This window comes from Lissotriton helveticus, chromosome 4_1 (assembly GCF_964261635.1).
Source record: "Lissotriton helveticus chromosome 4_1, aLisHel1.1, whole genome shotgun sequence".
NCBI classification, from domain to species: domain Eukaryota; kingdom Metazoa; phylum Chordata; class Amphibia; order Caudata; family Salamandridae; genus Lissotriton; species Lissotriton helveticus.
Genome location: NC_136063.1, coordinates 1,926,946,939 through 1,926,968,996, shown reverse-complemented (window position 1 = coordinate 1,926,968,996; position 22,058 = coordinate 1,926,946,939). Strand labels below are relative to the sequence as shown.

Genomic DNA, 22,058 nt, shown 5'->3' with positions numbered 1-22,058 from the left:
GTCGCACTCTATCACTATAACTCACCCACTCTCCCTCGCTTATCTTTGTTTGCTCCTTTCTTTTGACCTCTTTTCTCTATTTTTCGTTCACTACCTCTATGTCCTCAGTGCCTCACTCTCCTTGTGTTATGTTCACTTGTGTTTATCTACCTTCTATCATTTCTTTTACAACAACTTCACTGCTCCTCTCTCATCGTTCTTCATCCCATTTCTTTTACTCTGGTTCCATTACTATCCCTCATTTCCTTTCTTTCAATGTCCTTCTCTTTACTTTCATCACCAAATTATTTTCTCTCAGTACCACTGTTTTAGTCGTCTTCTCCACTCTTTCCTTTTGTTGCTCCCTTACTCATTTCCTTTTGTCACTCATTGTACTCCACCTCACTCAGTTTTTCTCTTAGTGTGTCTGTCTACTAACTTCCTCACTCCATTTCCCTCAATCGTTGTATATTATCCTCTCTCCCTTCATCCCTTCACTTTGACTGTTCTTCACTTACTCTCAGTTATCTTCTATTTCTCAATCTTCTAAATGCATCCTTAATTAGACTCTTTTCCGTCTCTGTTATTATCTTTTTACTTACTACTGTTTCCTGACTTAGTTTTGCTAACTCACATTGTTTTAGTATCTTTCTTACCTTCAGGTCATTTCTCTGTTCTTCTCTTCCTCTGTGTCAGTGAATCTATATGCCTTACTCTTAGTAATTTGCTCTCATTCTATTTCTTTTTTTCTCTTTTTACCCTTCTACCTTACTTTATTTCCCTTTCTGTGTCCTTCACTCTTACTTTATTTCTAAATACACTGTTATGATTTTTAACCTCTTCATTTGTATCTTTTAATTTAAAATACACATTTTACTAATTATAACTTATTTTTTCTTCTCTTTTTCACAGATACAAAGTGTAGTAAAATTTTTTAATTAAAGTTACATTTATTATTTGGTAAGTATGACTATAAAAATGTATTTTGTCAACACCCTTTGCTTTAAGATCACTAATATTTTCTCAACCAACCTCACTCCTGTGTCTTTATTCTGCTTCCCTCACTTATTCTTATTCTCCATGTTTACTCCAATTTCCCTATTTCCCCTCTCATATTCAACTTCTTTCAATCCCTATTCTTTACTTCACTTACCCTCTGTTCCCTTCCTTTGCTTCTTCACTCATTCTGTTTTTCTTAATTATTTACCTACACACACACCTCATCCCCCTCTCAACACATACACACACCTCTAACATACATCCCACACACACCACATGCACACCTCATACACACAAAAAATCCCCCCACACATACTCTTCACATACACACACATTCCATACACACACATACATCGCACACATATACACCCCACACCCATATACTCCTCTCACATACTTCACACACCCTCACCTCCACCCACACCAAAACACCCCACACAGCCACACCCACAGACACACCTTACACACCCACACCCCGACCTACACCCACTGACTCCCTATAAGTCACACACACTGCATTACTTATCTTTCTTTGCTGTTTCACTCAAACCCATTCAGGTACTGTTTCCTTTACTCTCTTTGTCCTTTCTCTTTGTCACTCCCCATGTCTTATCCTAATTCAATTTTTCACCCTCTTTCACCCCTCTTTACTTATACTAACTGGTCTTTTCTTACCCTCCCTCACCGTTCTTCATTTATCCCGGTTACGCCACTACCCTTCATTCTTAATTTTTTACTGTCCTTTCTATTTCTTTCAACACCCACTCACATTCTCCCACTATCTCTACTTTAGTCTTCTTCCTCTCTCTTCCCTTCTTTCGCTCCTTTAGTCATTTTACTTTTCTAACTTTCACTCTATTACACCTTCTCTGTTTTTTACTATGTAATAAACAATCCCTCTGTGTTCATCCTGTAGCTCTCTTTCTCTTAACATTACTCTCTTTGTGTTCTTCCCTCATGCTAACTCCTTCATTAAATTTTTTTTTTCGATTTTTTTGGGGGGTGCGCCCCGGTACGCGTACCCTAAGAAAAAAAAATTGACAGAGATTCATTAAAAATATAGGTTTATTTTTATAAATAAAAGGTAGTTCTAAAAAGAACTGTTTTTTTTCTTCTTTTTGTTGTTTTATATTTTTTTTAATGTTTTTTTGAACATTTTGTACTTTTTTTTGGCTTTTCAAAACAGTTTTATATTTTTTTTGTATTTTTTATGGGGAGAAACAAAAAAAAGGGAATTGAAAATGGCTCAACTGGAGCAAAAAACAAAAAATGGAAAAAATTACTTTTCTTTGGTGCAATTGTGATTGTCACCAGGAAGGACGACGAGCTTTACGCTCTTTTCACCATAGGCGATGAGCTTGCCACATTCTATACATGTGATTCTAAAATTTGCAAATCGAGGTTGAATACAAGGCATCATCTCCGTTGTTTCTGGTCCCGATGGAGTGGGTTGCTTTCCTTTGGAGGTGGTCCTTGAATACTGGGGGAGGTTACTGGCCAGTTCCCTGATCTCTGCAGCAGAGTAGTTGTTAGGATGCTTGCGGGTCATATGTCGAATCATGGTATTATTACCAAAGGAATATTTTTTGTTTGGATTGCCCCTTGAGAGTTCCATGCCACAGATTCGACAAGTTACCTTGGCCGCATTAACTTTTTTCTTGCCCTCTGGGAGTGAAAAAAACTCCCATACAATGTGTGGCCTTGGCTTGTATGGGGTATTTTCTTCAGGCAGCCATGTTCTCCCCTCCTCCTCTTCCTCTTCCTCCTCCTCGTCTTCCTGACCACCAATGTACTGTTGTGGTGGTCCTCTTGGTGGTGGTGGAGGTGGTGGTGGTGCAGATGCTCCAGCTGTTGCAGCTACTGTAGCCATTTGAAAGTACAAAATAATTCTCTCTATTGCTGAAACAGGTCTTCCTCAGTCAAAGGACAAAGTCAGAATAAGGAAAAAAGGTGGGGTCTTTCATCATTTGGAAAAAACAAACTGTCCTGAACCAATGAGAAGTGTTATTTTCAGGTCATATGACCCGGGCTTTACTCATTTGGAAACCAAAACTGTTCTGCACCAATAGAAAGTGTTATTTTGAGGTCACATGACCCAACGCGCTTACGCTACGCGCCCCGGGGCGCGCCCGTAGTCGCGCTCCGGGCCGCGCCCACGGGCGCATAGCGTAAGCGCGTCAAGACGTTGCGCGATCGTATGCGCTCGTGCTTCCGGGTGCGCTTACGCTGTGCGTCATATGACGCATCACGCGTCTACGCGATACGTCACGATGTTGTTTTCGTTCGCGGGAATAGCGCTCCCGGGAAGCTCACCGGTACGCGCCCTGGGGCGCGCCGTAATATTCCGCTTACCCGTGCGTTCACCGGTACGCGCCCCGGGAACATGAGTGATGTAATATGTGACGTCATCAGCAGTGAGTCCAACTAACTATAACGTGGGAATTTCAATGGTTTTATGCGAGTAAAACTTCCAGTTAACTATAACTGGTGTGAAACCTATGGTTTTTTCAGTGAATATATATATACATATGTATATATATATACACACACACACACATACAGACATACGTAGAAAATGCTGATTGGATAGATTTACACAAACCTTGTCATTACCATAGAACTTTACTTGTAAAATTTAGTTTTTGATTTAGTGTAAATCACTCCAGTAGTTGTTGAGATATTTGCATTTAAAGGAAATGCTACACAGAATTTAGAGGGCTTTTGTATATATTCTTTAAAATCACATTTGTTTACACAATCTGATTGGCTGGAAGCACTTAGAGCCACAGTCAGGGATTTGAAACAGCACTCCAATGGAAGCAACCATAAAGTGAGGTACAGGTTTCCATGCACACCTCACTCACCCATTGAAGCACTCAGGGCCACAATGAGGGAGTTGGGGGAGCTTTCTAACAGCAGCAAATGTCAAGTGAGGTATAGGGTGTTCAATGTGGGTCCTGATTTACTCACACAACCCACATCAGTGCTCAGGACCACAAACCAGGATTTGGGAGAGTTCTCCAACACCAACAAAAGTAGACTGAGGATAGCCATTCATCCATATCAGCACTCAGGGACACAATATGGGATTTGGTAGAGAGCTCTAAGAGCGCAAAAGTAGAATGAGATAGATACTCTCTAGTGCAGGTCTAGGTGCACGCATACATCTCACTCACCTCTGTTAGTGGTTAGGGCCACAATCAGGAATTTGGGGAGAGCTGCAATGGCAGAGAAAATTAGAGTGAGGCAGAAGGTGCCCAATCAACGCAGGTCCATATTTACTAGGGGTGCATGATAAATTCTGCTCCACCAGCGGAGTTCGCACAGTTTTGCCCGTAACTTGGAGTTCTGGCAAAATTGACATCTGCAGCCTGGCAGAGTTTTTTGCCCACATGCGTGGCTCACCAAAGTTACGTTGGTAAGCAGCAACGAGAATTGGTATCATTTTGGTATCATTGGGGCAGGGGCGGATACTGTCCGGCAGACAAGCGGAAGCTCAGGGATAAGCAAAAACTATACTGTGCAGCCATTACGCTGGCTAAAGGGCAATTTTACTCAGCCTGTATTGAATCAGCCAGTAACAATTCTAAAACAATCTTTGCTATCGTTCAGAGCTTCACGTTCCGTCTGGCCCAAGCTAGTGTGTAGTCATCTTCACCTACCTGGTGTAACACTCTCTCTTGCTGCTTTAGGGATAAGATCTGGACTATTCAGGGGGCATTCACTCCCTGTGACATCAGAATTTAGGCATCTTTGGAGTGCCAATCTGCTGACCCTGCTCATTCTCTGTCTGTATTTAGGCCAGTCAACCCACTGGAATTCCTTAAAATGTTCAAGGGTCTAAAGTCTGGTTCACCCCCGGACCCCTGTACTGCTAGGATACTGGCAGCGGTGGCAGTGGGCGCAAACACCGAAGTGAATACCATTATTAACATGTCTCTCCAAAAAACGGTTGTACCACAGGCTTGGAAGCAGGCTAAGATCTTGCCACTTCTAAAATAGTCGTCTTTGGACCCCCTCGGTCCAGGGAACTACCGGCCTATCTCCCTCCTTCCTGCTTTAGCTAACGTGAATGAGAAGGTGGTTAATAAACAGCTCACGGATATGGTGGAAAGGGAGGGGCTCCTGCATCCAGCCCAATCAGTGTTAAGGGCGTCTCGCAGGACAGAATCAGTGCTGGTTGAGGTGTCTGAGGCCATCCATGAGTGTTTGGATGCCGGCGGGAGAGCTGCTTTAATTGTGCTGGACCTCTCGGGGGCATTTAAAACAGTCCCGCACTCACTTCTCCTGGCGCGTTTGGCCAGGATCGGTCTTTTGGGTGCCGTTTGGGGCTGGCTCAGGTGTTTTTTGAAGGGGTGGGTTGAGCAGATTTGGGTCCCACCGTCCTCCTCCTCCCCTCAGTCAGTGACAATGGGAGTCCCCCAGGGATCCTCCCTTAGCCCTCTTCTTTTTAATAACTATGTCACTCCTCTGATATATCTGGCAGAGGAGTTGGGGGCCAAGGTGATGGCTTATGCTGACGACACCCAGCTGCTTTTTACCTGGGACAAAGATGTGGACTCTGTACTATTGGTTCAACATTGCTTATACTATATTTTCAAATGGCTGGCGGAGGCGCAGCTTAAGTGCAATGAAGAGAAGTCAGAGATCTTGCTATTTGGTAAATTCCCCCCTAGTTTTAGAGAGCAGCTGTGGCCTCTTGAGTTCCCCTTGCCTATCTCATAAGAAAAGCCAACTAATAAATCTGGGGGTATGGTTTGACGAGAGTCTCTCTTTTTTGACACACATAAAGAAGCTGACTGGTTGTTGTTTTGGCCTGCTTAAAACTCTCAGAAGATTTTTTCCCCCTTTTACCTCAGGCGGCGAGGAAAACGGTCACTTGTGCACTGATTCTGTCATGGCTGGATTATGCCAATGCCCTTCAAGCTGGCCTCCCGGGCTACCTGTTGAAGAAGTTACAGATGGTTCAAAATATGGCAGCCAAACTCCTATTGGGCATTTCGGCTAGGAACAGTGTTTGTCATCAACTGCGTTCTCTTCACTGTCTCCCCATAGTGGATAAAGTTAAATTTAGATCATTAGTTCTGGCCCACCGTGCTCTTCACGGTTGATGTCCTCTTTACCTGCAGAGACGTTTTTCCTTCTATGTTCATGCGCGATCCCTGAGATCTTCATCCCTATGCTTTGCACAGGTTCCTCGTTTCAAGTTTCAGAGGCTAGGGGGCAGCTCCTTTGCAGTGAAGGGTTCTGTTGCCTGGAATGCCCTTCCTCTTGCCCTGCGTACTATCCAGGACCCAGTGGCCTTTAAGAGGAAACTGAAAACACATCTATTTTCTTGAATTTCACTTTCCACACCCTGCTAGGCATCGCGCCGGGACACTCATGAGTAGCTGTGGGCATAAATTCATGTAACATCGCCTAGTGGAATTTTGGACTGCTAGGACAGCACCTGATGAGATTTTCTCAACGGGGGCGGTCATGGGCAGATCCATTGCACTGAGAAAGCTGTCACACGCGTAGAAAATCTGGCGGCAGCAAAGAAGCAGCACCCTCTGGCACACTGCGTGGTGTCATTGGTGTTGATTTTTCAGTGCGGAACAAGCTCAAACCTTTGCAAAGTGCTGATTGCACCAGCTTGCTGAACTCTGCAGAATCTTATGAAGGTTTTGTGTAACTCTGTGGAATTCTGCAAGGCGAAACTCCGCAAGCTCAGCTCATTCCTAATATGCACACACTCCCCCAGTGAGCGCTCAGACCCACAATCAGGGAGTTGGTGAGCAGCAACTGTACAGTAAGGAAGGCAGCAAATATACAGTGAGGTGGAGAGTGTCCAACACAGTCCCAAGTTTACACACATTCCCAAATCACCCATATCACCCATATCAGAGCTCAGAGCTCAGAACTACAGTCAAGGAGCTCGGGGAGAATTCTGACAGCAGCAAAAGTAGATTGAGACATAGGGGGTCCAAGCAGGTAAAGGTTTAAGCACAAACTCCACTCACATGTATCATTACAGTGTGCCATAATCAGGGAGCTGGGGGAGTGCGAAAGTAAATTGAGATGGAGCGTGTCCAATGCAGACCCAGGTTTATGAGCACACCACATATTTGCACTCAGGGCCACAATCATGGAGCTGGGGGAGCTCTCCTATGGCAGCAAAAGTAGAGTGAGGTGAGCTTGGGGTAATCAACACAGGTCCAAGTTAACAGGTTTGTGTGGTCTTCTCATTCCCCATATCAGGACTCAGGGCCACAATCAGGAAGTTTGGAGAGCCCTCTAATGGCAGCACAAGTAGTGCAAGCCAGGGGGCGTCTATTAAAGGTCCAGGTTTATGCACGCACCCTAATCATGCATATCTGCACTCAGGGCCAAGAATTTAAGGGAGCACTTCAACTGCAGCAAAAGTACACAAAAGTACAGTGAGGGACTGAATGAATCACAGAGATTTGAGGATGATAAAGGAGGGAGAGGAACAGTCAAATAGTGTGAGCCAAGCACATGTCCAAGAACACAGACACTTGTGCGGAGTCAGATACACACTGAGGGCTACTGTTTGGAAAATTATTTCTCTGAAGGAAGTAATGGCACTGTCAGCCATTGATTGCCCAACAAATAATGAGGAGCACAAACAGGACCACTCATTCAGGTAAACACTCAGGAGTAATCAGAGAGAACTGAAAACTTCAATGGTGAGTGTTGAAAATTAGTACGTTTTGGTGAACATTATCTGCGCCATCTTGCCTCTTCCCCTGATGCCACACTTTTGTCGTGCGCGCCCGCCATTTTTTTAAGATGCCCCGATCAGAACGAACCCTTTTTGCATGCCGCTGGCCCCTGACATAGCCCTTCGCCTTCACTAAGCCTGCACGCTGCAAACCCCCCTGCTTGCACCTGCCTTGAGTCATAAACCCCTCTTCGGCGCTGCTCTGCCCCAGGCCCTCATCCTGTTCCCAGCGCGACACCTCCCTGCTTCCCTTTCATGATCTCCGGCCCTTAGATGCAAACCCCCTTTTTCCCCGTGTGCCCGTTTTGTCTTCCCCGTTCCCAGGCCGACACCCAGCTCTGCCGATACCATTCCTTGCCCCTCCCCGTACAATAGAAAGCTTCCCCCATCAAAGGATCCCCGGGTTGATCAAAGCCCCCACTCCATGAGATCCGATCAAACCCCCCACATTCCGTGAATCGGCGGAATATCCAGCTGCGTGATACTCATCACCTGTTGTGACTAGGGTGGGGACTTCAACTGTAAATGTGTGTGGGAACGGGCCCAAAGGGGATTTCCGGGAATGTCTTTTCCATACATCAAAGCTTTAACATGAATGTGTAATCTACAATAAAGTCGTAAAACAGTGTATAAGAGGCCAGGCCTCAGAAATGTATCTAGAGCACCTCAGAACGATACCTTCTGTCCGTTTCGTTGTGTTCTCCTCCGGAGAGAATAAAAACCTTGTTTCCTGCTTTCCAGTCTCCAGCGCCTGCCTCTTCATTGATTAAATAACTAGAGGGTCACAGAGGCAATACCGCCGGGCAAATATCGATTGTCCCCGACCCGCCTTAGGTTTTAACAATTGGCGTCCCAAGCGTGGGGCCCATCAGCGACTCGTGGATCCAGTGGGAGAGGTCCCGACGACAGAGTGAACGACTGCAACGATCGGGAGAGCTCTTGCCCAATAGACCCTCGTCTGGCAGCCGATCATCCGAACTTCACTAGTTCCGAACAGACCTCTCTCGAGTGATCTACGGTCCTGACTGGGGACCATCAGGAGTGCCGTGAGAAATACGAGAAAAAGAGGACGATCGGGCGCTGGATTCGGAAGACAAGAAACTGTCCACATGGTCCGGGTAAGGTCGTGTAATCACGACAAGTTGCGAAATAATTGCTTGATTGTTTGATTGTTTAAAAATACTAGTATTGCTCTTTATTTATTTGGAGATTCACTGTCTACAAACGGAGAAACAACGGGCTCTCTCTTTGCAAGCAGTGGAGGATAGGTAGGGCAGCAGCCGTGCTTATTTTTTCTCCCCCACTCAATAATTACTTGAAACTGAACTGTTGTTCGCAAAACTATTGTTTCCTGGAGATTCCCTGTCTGCAAACAGGGAAGAGACCGCCCTTTTTGCAGATAGTGAAAAGGGTAGGTAACGCAGATCTTTGCGGACCTACTCATTCTCCCCATTGTTATTTATTGGTCTTTTTGTTATTTTTTGATCCATGAGGTATTCACTGCCTGCAAACAACGTTGAATAGAAATATTCTGTCCAGTCTTTGCACCTAGTGATAAGATAGGCAGTGCTGACTTTTTAGTCCCTCGTTACGAGCCGTCATGTCTGTCTTCTCCCCACTGATTAATAGCCTGTTTAGTCCGGACCGTGTATTAGAGGTGGACCATATAGCCCCATTAGAAGGCACCCCTAATAAGGACATGTTCATAAACTATGGATTAGTCACCATAGCCTATAATAAATTGTGGCACAGGTATACCGAAGAGAGTCAAGACAAACAGTGGCCACTGGCAGGATCCTTTGACCTTGATAAAATAGAAACGTTAGACATAGCCCTTCGAAATAATAAGACAACGCCAATTATGCTCGACAGTCTCGGTATGTGGCGCAGAGAGGCTATGCAACGACAGAGAAAAGACGAGGACAAACCAAGTAGAGAAATATACCGACAGGACAACCCCAGGACATCGCTACCCACAACTTATCCCCCGACACTATGCAAAAGACGACCAGACTTAGGGCCAGCCCAATGCGCTTTTTGTAGGTATGTCGGACACTGGAAAGCCCAATGCCCGACTCTACTGAGCGTGAGTAAAGGCAAAGGGCCGACAGGAACGACAGACCGGCAGTACGAGAAAAAGCGCGAGACAAAGAAGAACCCGACTTACATAGACAGACCAGACAGAACCACCACGTTTGATTATGCCCGATGGCACAGATTTCGCCAGGACAATTTCAGCGGCATGCTCAAGTTCTCCTAGGTCGGGCAACGTCAAGACGGGAACCCAGCCTCGTTTCAAATTCACAGACGGAAAGAGATAATTATGACCAATAACTGTTTTATATTCGTCTTGGGTCTTTGTATGTCGTACTTGTACTGTCCCCCGTCTGAGTTTGTGTGTATGTAATGTACAAATCTGCGTCATCCCTCTACACGTGTTTCCGTGTTACTCAACCTCTGTTAGCAGAAACTTAGCATAAAAGCAACCTGGAAAGAAAGAAATGGTAAAACAAAATCCGTAGACCATTAATGAACTTGAACTTTTAATTTAGCACAACAAACAAGGAATAATAACGGTAAACTGTAGAAAATGAAAGTCAAACAGAACATTCGCCCCCCCCATTCTGGAACCTTCCAAAGTAGGGCAGGGTTACGGCTACGCCCAACCAACGGCAACCCATATAAGGCGGGCCCGGCCGCCAACTCTTGGTCAGGAAATCTTAACGTATGGGGGAGCCGGAGGAGAGGCAGGAGCCAGCAGCCGGGGCAGTTGTAGGTAGTCCCGCCACATGTCTCCTCAGCCAGCCGCAACGGGCCTGGATAGACTTAAGTAGTCCCACCACATGTCCAGAGAAGAACGAGGCACCTCTTCCTTTTCTCTTCCGTCACAGCCGCAGCAGCTCTGGACGGCGGGATGTCCGGCACGTACCTCCACAACAATTTGTCCAAGTTGGGCTGGGAGGGAGAGGCGACGCGGACGAGCCTCTCCCACCTCCACCGATAGGAGGTCTCCCAGCCCCCGGCCCGACGCCGACCACCCCCAGTCAGGCGATGGTGCCAATACTTCCACAGCACCGAACACACCATGGTGGCACCCCAGTACTTGCGCAGCACCGAACGTGCAATGGTGGCCATATTTTCGGAACACCGAACCTGCAATGACTGCACTGATACTCGTGCCGCGCCGAATGCGCGCCACAGGTGGCCATACTCCCACAGCACTGAGCACAGGACTTGGGAGACACCGGATGTGGAGAGACCTTCATGCGGGGCGATGAAAAGGAGCGGCATGGAGTGCACCGGGAGAAGGAGACGATGCGAACGAGTCTCCCTCGCCCCCCCAGGAGGGGGCATCACAGCTGCACCCCAGCTGAACGTCCCGCTTTCACACAACAGGGACCTCTTCCGTTCACTCCGAAGGATCTCTCCCACTCTTGCAAACTCGACGAGAGTGGCCCCTGTAGGGCCTCAAAATGGCGTCTGGGTCCGCTGGAAGGCGGGCCCCGGCCACTAGAGTAACTTTGACCAGCAATATAACTCGAACATTTGCCCCCTGGAGCACGAGCCCCCATCTCCGACAGCATCTCCGCAGCCTTGAAGATCCTACAAAGGTCCCCGGCGGAACCTTCGGCCTTTGCAGGCTTCCGGTAAGGGACGGCTGCCTTGATCACCAACGAAACAAACATGACACTGCCACTCCTTCTGTTAGCATGAATTCTAGAACTGCCGAAAAGGACTCTGGTCCAAACTGCCAGTAATGGGAAACATTTCCCCCTGATGCTGCTTCCGGACTGAGCCGGCCCCGCCCAAAATGGCGCTGGTATCAATCGGAACTTACGAACACCTCGTGGTGTTCCTTCGCACTAATATAAACTTGATGTTCTGAGATTATATATGATCCTTTGTACACTTGGCTAGAAAAGACAAGGAGAACTCACTCGACGAACAGTATGAAAGGATCCCCGTTACAAATGTTGATTACAAATGTACAGTGTATTATATTTTTATAACTGATGTAAACCTCATTTACGACGCACACGTACGGTATGCATATAGGAAATCTGATTACCACTATTATGATTATGCTTCTAAATTATGAAAATAAATGCCCCCGAACCCCCAGCCAATTAATAGACGTTTTAGTCTCTTACAAATGAATGGGTAAAACTTTCCGATGTTTTTATTGCTGCAAACGACACCCCCCACTGTACGCACTTTAGCCATTGCCACGACCGGCCAAATACGACCGCACCCTCGTAATCCTCATGCTGAAATGATTTTGCAAAATAACGTTTTTTTGAAACTATCGACGGGTATTGCATGCTTTATTTTAAAAAATGTGGGATCGGTGGGAAAGTTCCTTTCTGTGCACCCTACTCTGCTCTCTCTTTAAGGTTAAAAGAAGATGGTTGCCCAGCCCTGGAGGACGGATCGGATCGACAACACGACACTCCGCCTTCAAAGTACGCGACTGACTCATGAACTCTCGCGTAGAGGAAGACCTTGACTTCCAAGGATGGGTAAAACGAACGGTGTAAATGAGGGAATGTAAAAGGAGGGTGAAATGAAATAATGTAAATGTGATAAAGTACAACGTTCCAAAGTATCAGGGAACGGAGCCGACCCAAGAACCGAAGAACCTTAGAACGCCACAGCGTTGAAAGAGGTTTAAGGATCCCGATAGTGAGATACATCCTTTGACTAGATACCTCGCACTAAGCACCTCTGGTTTCCTTTTTACGTTTCCCCGCACACGACCTATATGGACACACTACCCCCCCCGACTCCAGAAACCATATCCCCGGGGACCCTGCCCCGAGGAGGAAAGACGAGTAAGAGGTAAGTAAAGGACTTATGAATCCATGTGTTTGAATATGCGCGAATGCTGTCTCCCCCACCCCCCTTTTTTCCTCCCTCTGCAGGTTACATCAGAGATTACAGCCGAGGTGTGGCGAAGATCTGAAGCCTTGCCATGTCTAATACGCGAAGCGGACTAGCGCCGCAAGGTGGTGTCTAAGCACGCCTGCAAACTACTCACGTATCGAACAAACCCGGAAAATTAGCACAACCTGATAAAAAGTGATCACCCTTAAACCAGACCGGACGAATGAACCCATGTCACGTATGATGCGAAACTATGAGGGAATGTGTGTGTGTGACTGAGGCGTCGACCCAACTGGTCGAAGGACCGAGAATGCGAGAAGTGCGACAAAATGGTACCTCCTTTCTTCTTTCCTTTTTCTCAAGGCACGTCCCCTCTACCCTGTCTAATGCTCAAACTGCATGATTACAAGATTCTAACGCAGACCCGTGAATGCCCTTTACTGTGTAATGCACTAAATAGCCTTTCTTGAATACACTGCCACCCTCTCTGTTGCACGTGTACTATTTAGCCTGCCGTTGCACTCTCTCTCTCTCTCTCCCTCTCTCTCTCTCTCTCTCTCTCTCTCTCTCTCTCTCTCTCCCTCTATTTTTGCACTCCCACTCTTCCGAGAGATTAGCCCCGAAATTGGCAGATTGCCACCCCTAGCACACCACCTAATTGGCTTCAAATACCGTCAGTATTTGCACAAAAACTTGTCTTTAATACAATCACCCTGAGGCCGCGTCATTACCTCTCCTTTTCCGCTAGAAGTCAATGAACCGAGGTTGGGCCGTAAGGGAAAGGACAGGTAAGACGACAGAGGTTCCCTAATCTGACCCGAAATAAGGGAACTACCTGTCAACGGCTCCTATGGTATAAAACAAGGACCTCAGAATACGCGACCCTCCCCTCCCCTCCCCGAATTGTCGCAATACCCAAACCGAAAAAAAAAAAATGATCACCCCTGTTACCTCCCCTGTATCAGCCGCCCAAAAACTGGAATTATGAAACTACCCCTCATTTCCGGTTGTGAGAGATGGGTCGATTTATGCCCTTACCCCAAGTTTCCTATGTCCCTGGTTGTCCCCCATAAAACCCCTGTCCTTCCTAATTAAGTAATCGGGCTGTAAAAGGTTACGTGGGATCCAGAATGATGTTTTACAAGGTTAACAGACTAGTCCAAGGTAAAGAAATCATCGAAATGAACCCCGTAGTAGTTGAAAGGCAGGATGCATCGATAGAAAGGGAATGTTTAGCCATGTTCGTCTCTCAGCAAAATACCTGTGGAGTACCATGTTGACGACTCGCAGTACCCTTTGTAAATGTAAAACTCTAGAGAACGGCATATCTTTGCCAGGTTCGTCTCACGAAGGTGGGTCACCATCAGATGAACTGTCGTGACTGTAATAAATAATTGTAAAGGAAAGTCATAGTAAATCCAACAGGCCCGTCACCGGTCATTCATATGCCAGTTGTGAACACTAATATAACGGGCATTTTTCATTCTTTGCTTGGAGCTGGGAGAGAAATAGACTTTTTGATTATCTTCATCTGCAAATTCTCTAAAGACTGTCTTTTCAAACTTGTTTAAGGGTACTGCTGTTGGAGGAGAGAAGGACCGGATGTGGGAGCACGAGGCCTGACTGCAGACTAAGGAACACCTGCGACATTAGCCAAGGCGAGACCACGACAGAAAAGAGCTGCAGGACGAGGCACTGTTTTCGACAACATGAGAAGAAAGGGTCGACCTGATGCCCCTGCTCGATGTCCAGTGTCTGTCGACAAGTCCCCGCTCTCTGAATTCGGTCACACGCCCGCCTATTTGAAGTCTCTCGTTCCCCTAGTTTGTTCCTAATTTGGCCTTGCTCCATCCCCCTTTTCCTCTGACCTACCCTATGGACTGTTTTGTACGCTCTTCTTCCATCTGAACTTTCTGACAATCACCTCAAAGGACACAGGGCGAAAAGGACCTTTCCGACCAGAAACGCGAGGAAAGGGTCGTGCCCTGCAACGCAGAACTTAGAACAGAGCTGGACTTGTAGCTCCACCGCCGGTGCTCAACAGCGCCAACGAAAGGCAACAAAGAATGATGAGAACTCGTTAAACTTCGAACATTTGACATCCCCAATCGCCGTTTCTGCTAGACCTCATTTCTCTCCCAGCCGCCATTGTATTGATCATGCTCCAATCCGAACCTGATATATATGTAATAACCTGCCAGTATGGAATATACTTGCTGCTCTCGCTACAGAATCGTTTTTGTATTGCATTCCTATGACTTTCCTGCTAAACAAATTGATCAAAGTTTATCAAATAGGCCCACCTCCTAAAAACTAGAAATGTTAAAATGTATTGTTTACAACTCTTTTCATCTAGGGTTCCTACCGTTTCCTTTCTCATGCCTACCGCAATAGAACCGAGTAGAAAATGAACCAGCAAGATGTCTTGAATATGTTAACCCCTTCAGCGCTAATGACAAGGGTAACTCGTCATGGACTTTCCATTGATTTCAATGGAAAGTCAATGGACCTCGCACACACCCCTTAGCAGCCAAGTGGTTAAAGGGAGGACTGTTGAAAATTAGTACGTTTTGGTGAACATTATCTGCGCCATCTTGCCTCTTCCCCTGATGCCACACTTTTGTCGTGCGCGCCCGCCATTTTTTTAAGATGCCCCGATCAGAACGAACCCTTTTTGCATGCCGCTGGCCCCTGACATAGCCCTTCGCCTTCACTAAGCCTGCACGCTGCAAACCCCCCTGCTTGCACCTGCCTTGAGTCATAAACCCCTCTTCGGCGCTGCTCTGCCCCAGGCCCTCATCCTGTTCCCAGCGCGACACCTCCCTGCTTCCCTTTCATGATCTCCGGCCCTTAGATGCAAACCCCCTTTTTCCCCGTGTGCCCGTTTTGTCTTCCCCGTTCCCAGGCCGACACCCAGCTCTGCCGATACCATTCCTTGCCCCTCCCCGTACAATAGAAAGCTTCCCCCATCAAAGGATCCCCGGGTTGATCAAAGCCCCCACTCCATGAGATCCGATCAAACCCCCCACATTCCGTGAATCGGCGGAATATCCAGCTGCGTGATACTCATCACCTGTTGTGACTAGGGTGGGGACTTCAACTGTAAATGTGTGTGGGAACGGGCCCAAAGGGGATTTCCGGGAATGTCTTTTCCATACATCAAAGCTTTAACATGAATGTGTAATCTACAATAAAGTCGTAAAACAGTGTATAAGAGGCCAGGCCTCAGAAATGTATCTAGAGCACCTCAGAACGATACCTTCTGTCCGTTTCGTTGTGTTCTCCTCCGGAGAGAATAAAAACCTTGTTTCCTGCTTTCCAGTCTCCAGCGCCTGCCTCTTCATTGATTAAATAACTAGAGGGTCACAGAGGCAATACCGCCGGGCAAATATCGATTGTCCCCGACCCGCCTTAGGTATTAACAGTGAGCATGGATCAATGAGGCAGTGGGTCTCCAATATAACTCCAAGATCATAAGCAACAGCACTCACTTGGATAAACAGCCACAGCAAGACAATAACAATGGGTTTCCATCTTAGTTAAACTTTGCTGAAGCTTGCTAAAATGATAGAGGCAAACCTATCAACCATCAGGTGGGTAAATGGTGACTATGAAAAGTATGTTGTAACAAGAAAAGCGTAGTATGCTAATCCTTATTCTGTAGCCACATCTCATTAAAATCCACGGGGGGAAACAGTTAAAAGTTAAGTTATGCTCGTAGCTCAAATTCGTTAAACCACTGAAATTCTCTTTGTTTCACAGCGGAAATTATAACTATCCCACTACCCCTCGAGTGCCATGACGCGTGACAGTATTGGTGGCATAATAATAAACAACACAGATTACATTGCTTATGACATCTACTTTAGCATGACTGCTTGAACCACAGAATGTGCCACCCCCATGAGCTGCCTCTGGCATCACACATGACATCACTGATGGCATCATAAATGATAGGGAGAGGGTGATCCCTACATTTTAGTATTCCAGCCCCTGGAAGGGCTGGGAGGCACTACATTCACCCTTGGTCTAACAGCAAGCAGTCATTCCAGGCAGCAAGGCACAATTCAGACAGGTCTAGAACTAATTCAAAGCAGATAGATACCCACTACTGAATTTAAAGAATCCTGAAATTAAAACCAATTGTTCATTAAAAGAGATAGCCCATAGTCAACATCCACTTAACAATTAGCGGTAATCTAGTGATATCCCGGTCGGCGAGCCCCATAAAACAATTAATCACAAACTTCAGATTTAAAATCTTTAAAAAAAAATGTCCAATACTTTTGTACGGCAATTTCACAGGCTCGTGATTTTGAAAAGTTCAATGCACCTCAAAGTAGGGAAAATAAAACACTTACAATGAAACGTTGTCGTCAGGCGATGTGCTAACTTCCTTCGACACCTCATTTTCGATGCCATAGAAATCTTTGTTTACAATAACCACGGTAATAACTATAATTGCCGGTACTCCTAATACGAAAGTGGAAGAAAGAGCGAGCATTATGCAAATGTCGAGGCAATGACGTCTAGCAATTTATTCATCAAAGTAAGTGAGTCCATTATTCATGAGCGCAAAGCTGCCAGAGATAAGATATTCTGATCTTTTATACAGAGAGGAGCTTCTGCGCGGCCTGCGGTAGGTAATAGAATCGCGCTCGGCAATCACGCACCGCTGCACGCAGGAAGTGCTTCAGAAGTCCGCCCTGCCACGCACTTCTACAACCCGTCCACCCCGCCAGGGAACTCTGAAAAGGAGGAAAACTAATAAGTGTCAAAAACGAAGGCTGAGCATCAAAAACAGCTTAATGAGGAAACATTCCGCCTCACATACCCTGAGTGTTACTGCAAAATAAAATCTGTTGTGTGGGAGGTGACTGTCTATTCAAATGCTTTTCTAGCAAATGCGTCGCAAATTGTTTAAGGCCTGAAGCCCTTTTTTCCTTTCCCACAATTAATAATGATGTGACACAAGTTAGAACGTCACTACCGTCATCGGGGAAGGACAGGTCGTTTTTAGGAGTGATGTATAATATTGGAAAATATGCGACAAATGTTTCTAGTTTTTAAACACGTCGACTGTTGGGACACGTGAATAGTGTCTGGCCATGATTTGTTTGCACCTCTAAAGTGGAGAGATTTTGATTGTGCACGTGGAAAGGCAAAGCAAACACTGAGGGGGAGTGGGGGGGTGGGGGTCAATCAGTTCAGATGGGATGGAAATATAGTTCCCAAGAAAAACAAATCAAACATAAATAACAAAGATAATGACAATAATAACCCAAAGCACACATCTCAAAACTCGTTTAACTCTTCGCCATTAAATATTTTTTTACCAATCTCAAATCTCCTAATCTTAATTTGATGAATGGTTTGGTCACACATGTTCATGGATTCAGCAGTAAATTGCAACACTGTATTTATCACAATACCCTTTGAGATAAAGCTAAATAAAGTAGAATGTTTTGCATATGGATGTGTGCAAGAAGGTTTGGGGCATTAACGCATGTGTTTATGTGTGTGTGTGTAAATGTGTGTGCGCATTTGAAGAATCCACCTTAACAATGAAGGAATGTTTGGAACATTAAGGTAACTCACCCCATCCTACAATGCAGAACTTAAGTATGTAGTTCCGAACATATACATTGAAGACCTTGACCAGAGCGAAATACATGTGTACCGCCTCCAGCCCCATCCAGGTGAAGGATACCAGCAGGAAGTAGTGCAGTAGGATTGCGGCTGAGATGCACAGCTCGTAGATTTTGAAAGAAGACACCCAGTTGTTGATCAGGAACATCATGTTTAGCATCAGCAGTGCACTGCATAGATTCATCAATATCTTTGAGGGGTTGTCCTTCCGAAGTTGCCTGTAAGAGAGATGACGAAAATTATACTCTATGCTTATGCCTCAGAGCAACACACTTGTAGTATGTCATTTATGGTCCTACCATGTAACTTCCTATGCAGACAATCTATGTGAATGCGTCACCTATCACACAATAATACATATAAAATATTAACATAAGGCCGCAGCAGCTTCAAAATATTCCTCAGAGTTCAGAAGAGGCTATAAACGGTGTACTTCCTACACCTTTTTTTAATTTGTCATGATGTTCCTGTTTTACAGAATACAATTTTGACAGAGAATACTTATCACAAAAATAAGTAAATTCAAAGAGGCATTTATAAGAAGCCCAAACAACATCATTGGCGCAAAACACAGACGGGAAAAAATAATGCATTTGTGGGAGCAGAACCCTGATCCCCAAAATTTAGCACACAAAAAGTGATAGATGGAATGCTTGAATGAACCGCAGCCACTGGTAATTCCTCAGGGCCGCATAACAGTCCATTGTTATTTTGCACATCATGTTACCTCTGCGTGGACCCAGCCAAGTGCAAATCCATCTTGACCCTGCTCCAGTGGGAACAATCCAGCCCAAACATGCCAAGCCAGGTCACCCTTAAAACAGAACACAAGCAACCCAGGACCTGTTTCTCCTAGTCATGGGCTCATAAGCCAGGTACAACTTAGTTCCAGTAACGCAGTGTGCACGGGACCCACTCAGGATGACTACTAAAGCATACAAAAAGTGATGGATGGAATTCTTGAATTAACCTCAGCCACTGGTAATTAATTATTGAGGCCCGCATTCCAGTCCATTGTTATTTTGTACAACATGCTACCTCAGTGTAGACCCAGCTATATGCAAATCAATCTTGACCTTGTTCCAGTGGGAACAGTTCAACCCGAACAGCCAAGCCAGGTCCCCCCTAAACTAGGACACCACCAACCCAGGACAGGTTCCTCCTTCTTATGGGGCTCATCAACCGGGTACAGCTTAGCTCCAGTGACACAGTGTGCAAGGACCAATGTCAAGGCATACCCGTCCCACTCAGGGTGTCATACTAAAGCATACAAAAAGTGATGGATGGAGTGCTTGAATTAATCCCAGCCACTGGTAATTACTTGGGTCGTGTTAGATTTGGGAGTCTCTAGTTTGACCAAATAGGGACCCTTGCGTCTAGTTAGGGAAAGGGGGTACACTCCCAAAATAACCGCTGCTCACCCCTTTGGTAGCTTGGCATGAACAGGCTTTTCTCTAAAGCATTTGTGAACACATACAGTAACCCAGTGACAACACTACAGATGGACACCACACAAATTGTAGTATAAAAATAAGTACTTTTATATAGATTTAACACAAAACCACAAACGACAAAAAGCCACAATACTGTACTTAAAAATGGCAGAAATAGCTTAGTTCTCTTTAGATGTAAAATGCTACACTTTGTGTTCAATGTACCTTTGGATGCGTAACGCTATACAATGAAAGTGTTGCAGGGAAGGTAGTCCGTCAGTTCCTTAAACACAAGAACGGTGATCCGTCGGGTCCCTACTGCTGTGTATGGGATGCATCGGTTCTTCTCCGCGTGGGAAGGTGATGCGTCGGTTTCTTACTGCACTTCTGTGGCGATGAAACTAGCAGTGCCTTATTGCGATAAAGATCCGGTGCAATGAAACAAAATGGCATCTTCTTCTTGATGCGACAATAGTGCGTGCATACCCGATGGCCGCGCGGTTACTCAACGATTCCTCTGAGCTGCGACAGGCCCTGGTACACGCTTCTCCTGTGATGCGACGGTGTCTGCTGTGAGGGCGACACTCTTCTACGGGGATGCGAGGTGCTTCGGGTGATGTGATGGCGACAGCGGCAGCGGCGGCATGCTTCTCCGGTGATGCGACGGCATCTGCTGCGACGGCGACACTCTACTCCGGTGATGTGACGACAACGGCTGCGGCGGAAACATGCTTCTTAGTCTTGAGTCGTGCTTCCAGCTCCCAGCAACACGCAGTCTTTTCAGAAGGCCCAGCTCAACAGCAGGCCCTTCAATTCCCAGCAAGAGAAGGTATGGGAGCTGGTTGGTGAAGTCTGTTGTCCCTGAGACTTTAGCAGGAGGCAAGCTCTATCTGAAGCTCTTGGAGATCCTTTACAAGTTGATTTGAAAGTAGCACAAAGTCATTTCCCCTTTCTTTGGCAGTCAGGCAACCACTGCAGTCCAATCCCCCAAACAGCACTCAGCTTAGGGATAGTCTCCTCTTGAGTGTCTCTGGTTTCTCTCCTCAGCAAAGGTTCTTCTTTCTTCCCAAAAGTGATCTAAAGGTCTTGGGTCTGGGTCCCAATATTTAAACTAGCAAATCCTTTGTCCTCTGAAGGCAGAGGGTCCTGTACCTAGTCCAAACAAGTTCTAAGCAGTCATGGAGCACTTTGTTGACAAGATTCCTTCTTTCCTTTGACAGTGTGGGCCAGGGAAATCAGACGCACCACAGGAGGTGGAGCCAGCATTGTGAAAGGCAGACCCAGCCCTATTCAGGTCCCAGGTGCAACTTCTCCCACCCATCTACATGCAGATAGCTCTATTCAGCCCTGTGCTGACTCCCCCTTGTTCTTGGAATCCCCCAGCCCCTGGCACTCAAACTCCAGACAAGGATTACAGAACCTATCGATCATTCAATCAATCAATCGAGAATTTGTAAAGCGCACTACTTATCTGTGAGGGTCTCAAGGCGCTGAGGGGAGGGGCTGCTGCTACTGCTCGAAGAGCCAGGTCTTGAGCAGCTTCCTGAAATTGAGCAGATCCTGGGTCTACCACAGGTGGGTGGGGAGGGTGTTCCAGGTATTGGCGGCGAGGAAGGAGAAGGATCTGCCATCGGAGGTTGAGGCTGGTGGAGCGGAGAAGGTGGGAGGGGGGTGTAGAAGTTGAGTCTGTTGTTCAGGTAGGCTGGTCCGGTATTGTGGAGTGCTTTGTGTGCGTGGGTGAGGAGCTTGAAGCTGATCCTCTTGTTGACGGGGAGCCAGTGCTGGTCTCTTAGGTGGGAGGTAATATGGCTGCGTCGAGGGATGTTGAGGATCAGGCGGGCAGAGGCGTTCTGGATGCGTTGCAGTCGCTGTAGGTGTTTGGTCGGGATTCCTGCGAAGAGTGCGTTGCCGTAGTCCAGTGCGTAGTGGTGCGTGGTTGGTTTCTTGAATGTGAAGTGGATGCAGCGGTAGTCGGTCCAGTGGAGTTCGGTGGTGTTGCTTAAGGCGACGTGGGTGCTTGTGGAGAAGACTGGGTCAAAAGTGTGGCCGGCAGCGTGGGTGGGTTCTTTGACGAGTTGTCGGAGGCCGAGGTTGGCGAGGTTGGCGATCAGGGTGGCAGAGTTGGCCTCGTTGGTGTTCTCGAGATGGAAGTTCATGTCCCCCAGGAGGATGTAGTCCATGGAGGCGAGTGCATGGGTGTTGGCGAGGTCAGCGATGGAGTCGCTGAACAGGGCCCGGGGTCAGGGAGTTCTGTAGACAAGCGTTCCTCTGAGGGCGGTGTTGGGGTCAGTGTGGATCCGGAAGTGGAGGTGTGTTCGGCGCAGTTGAGGGAGTCGTCTGTGCAGGTGTGGACCTGGAGGGTGGACTTGTGGACCATGGCTATTCCTCCT

At 46.6% G+C, this 22,058-nt stretch overlaps 1 protein-coding gene across 4 annotated transcripts in view; it reads right to left on the bottom strand.

Annotated features, from left to right (window-relative positions):
- ADGRG4 (adhesion G protein-coupled receptor G4) overlaps positions 1-22,058 on the bottom strand; it is a 1,842,483-nt gene that overhangs the window by 306,726 nt on the left and 1,513,699 nt on the right. For all 4 annotated transcript variants that reach the window (XM_078688599.1, XM_078688601.1, XM_078688598.1 and 1 more), the window contains exons 21-22: positions 18,185-18,453; positions 16,948-17,059 (exon numbers count right to left, since the gene is read on the bottom strand). In XM_078688599.1, coding sequence (XP_078544725.1) covers positions 16,948-17,059; positions 18,185-18,453 — 381 coding nt within the window. The remainder of the gene's footprint in view (positions 1-16,947; positions 17,060-18,184; positions 18,454-22,058) is intronic.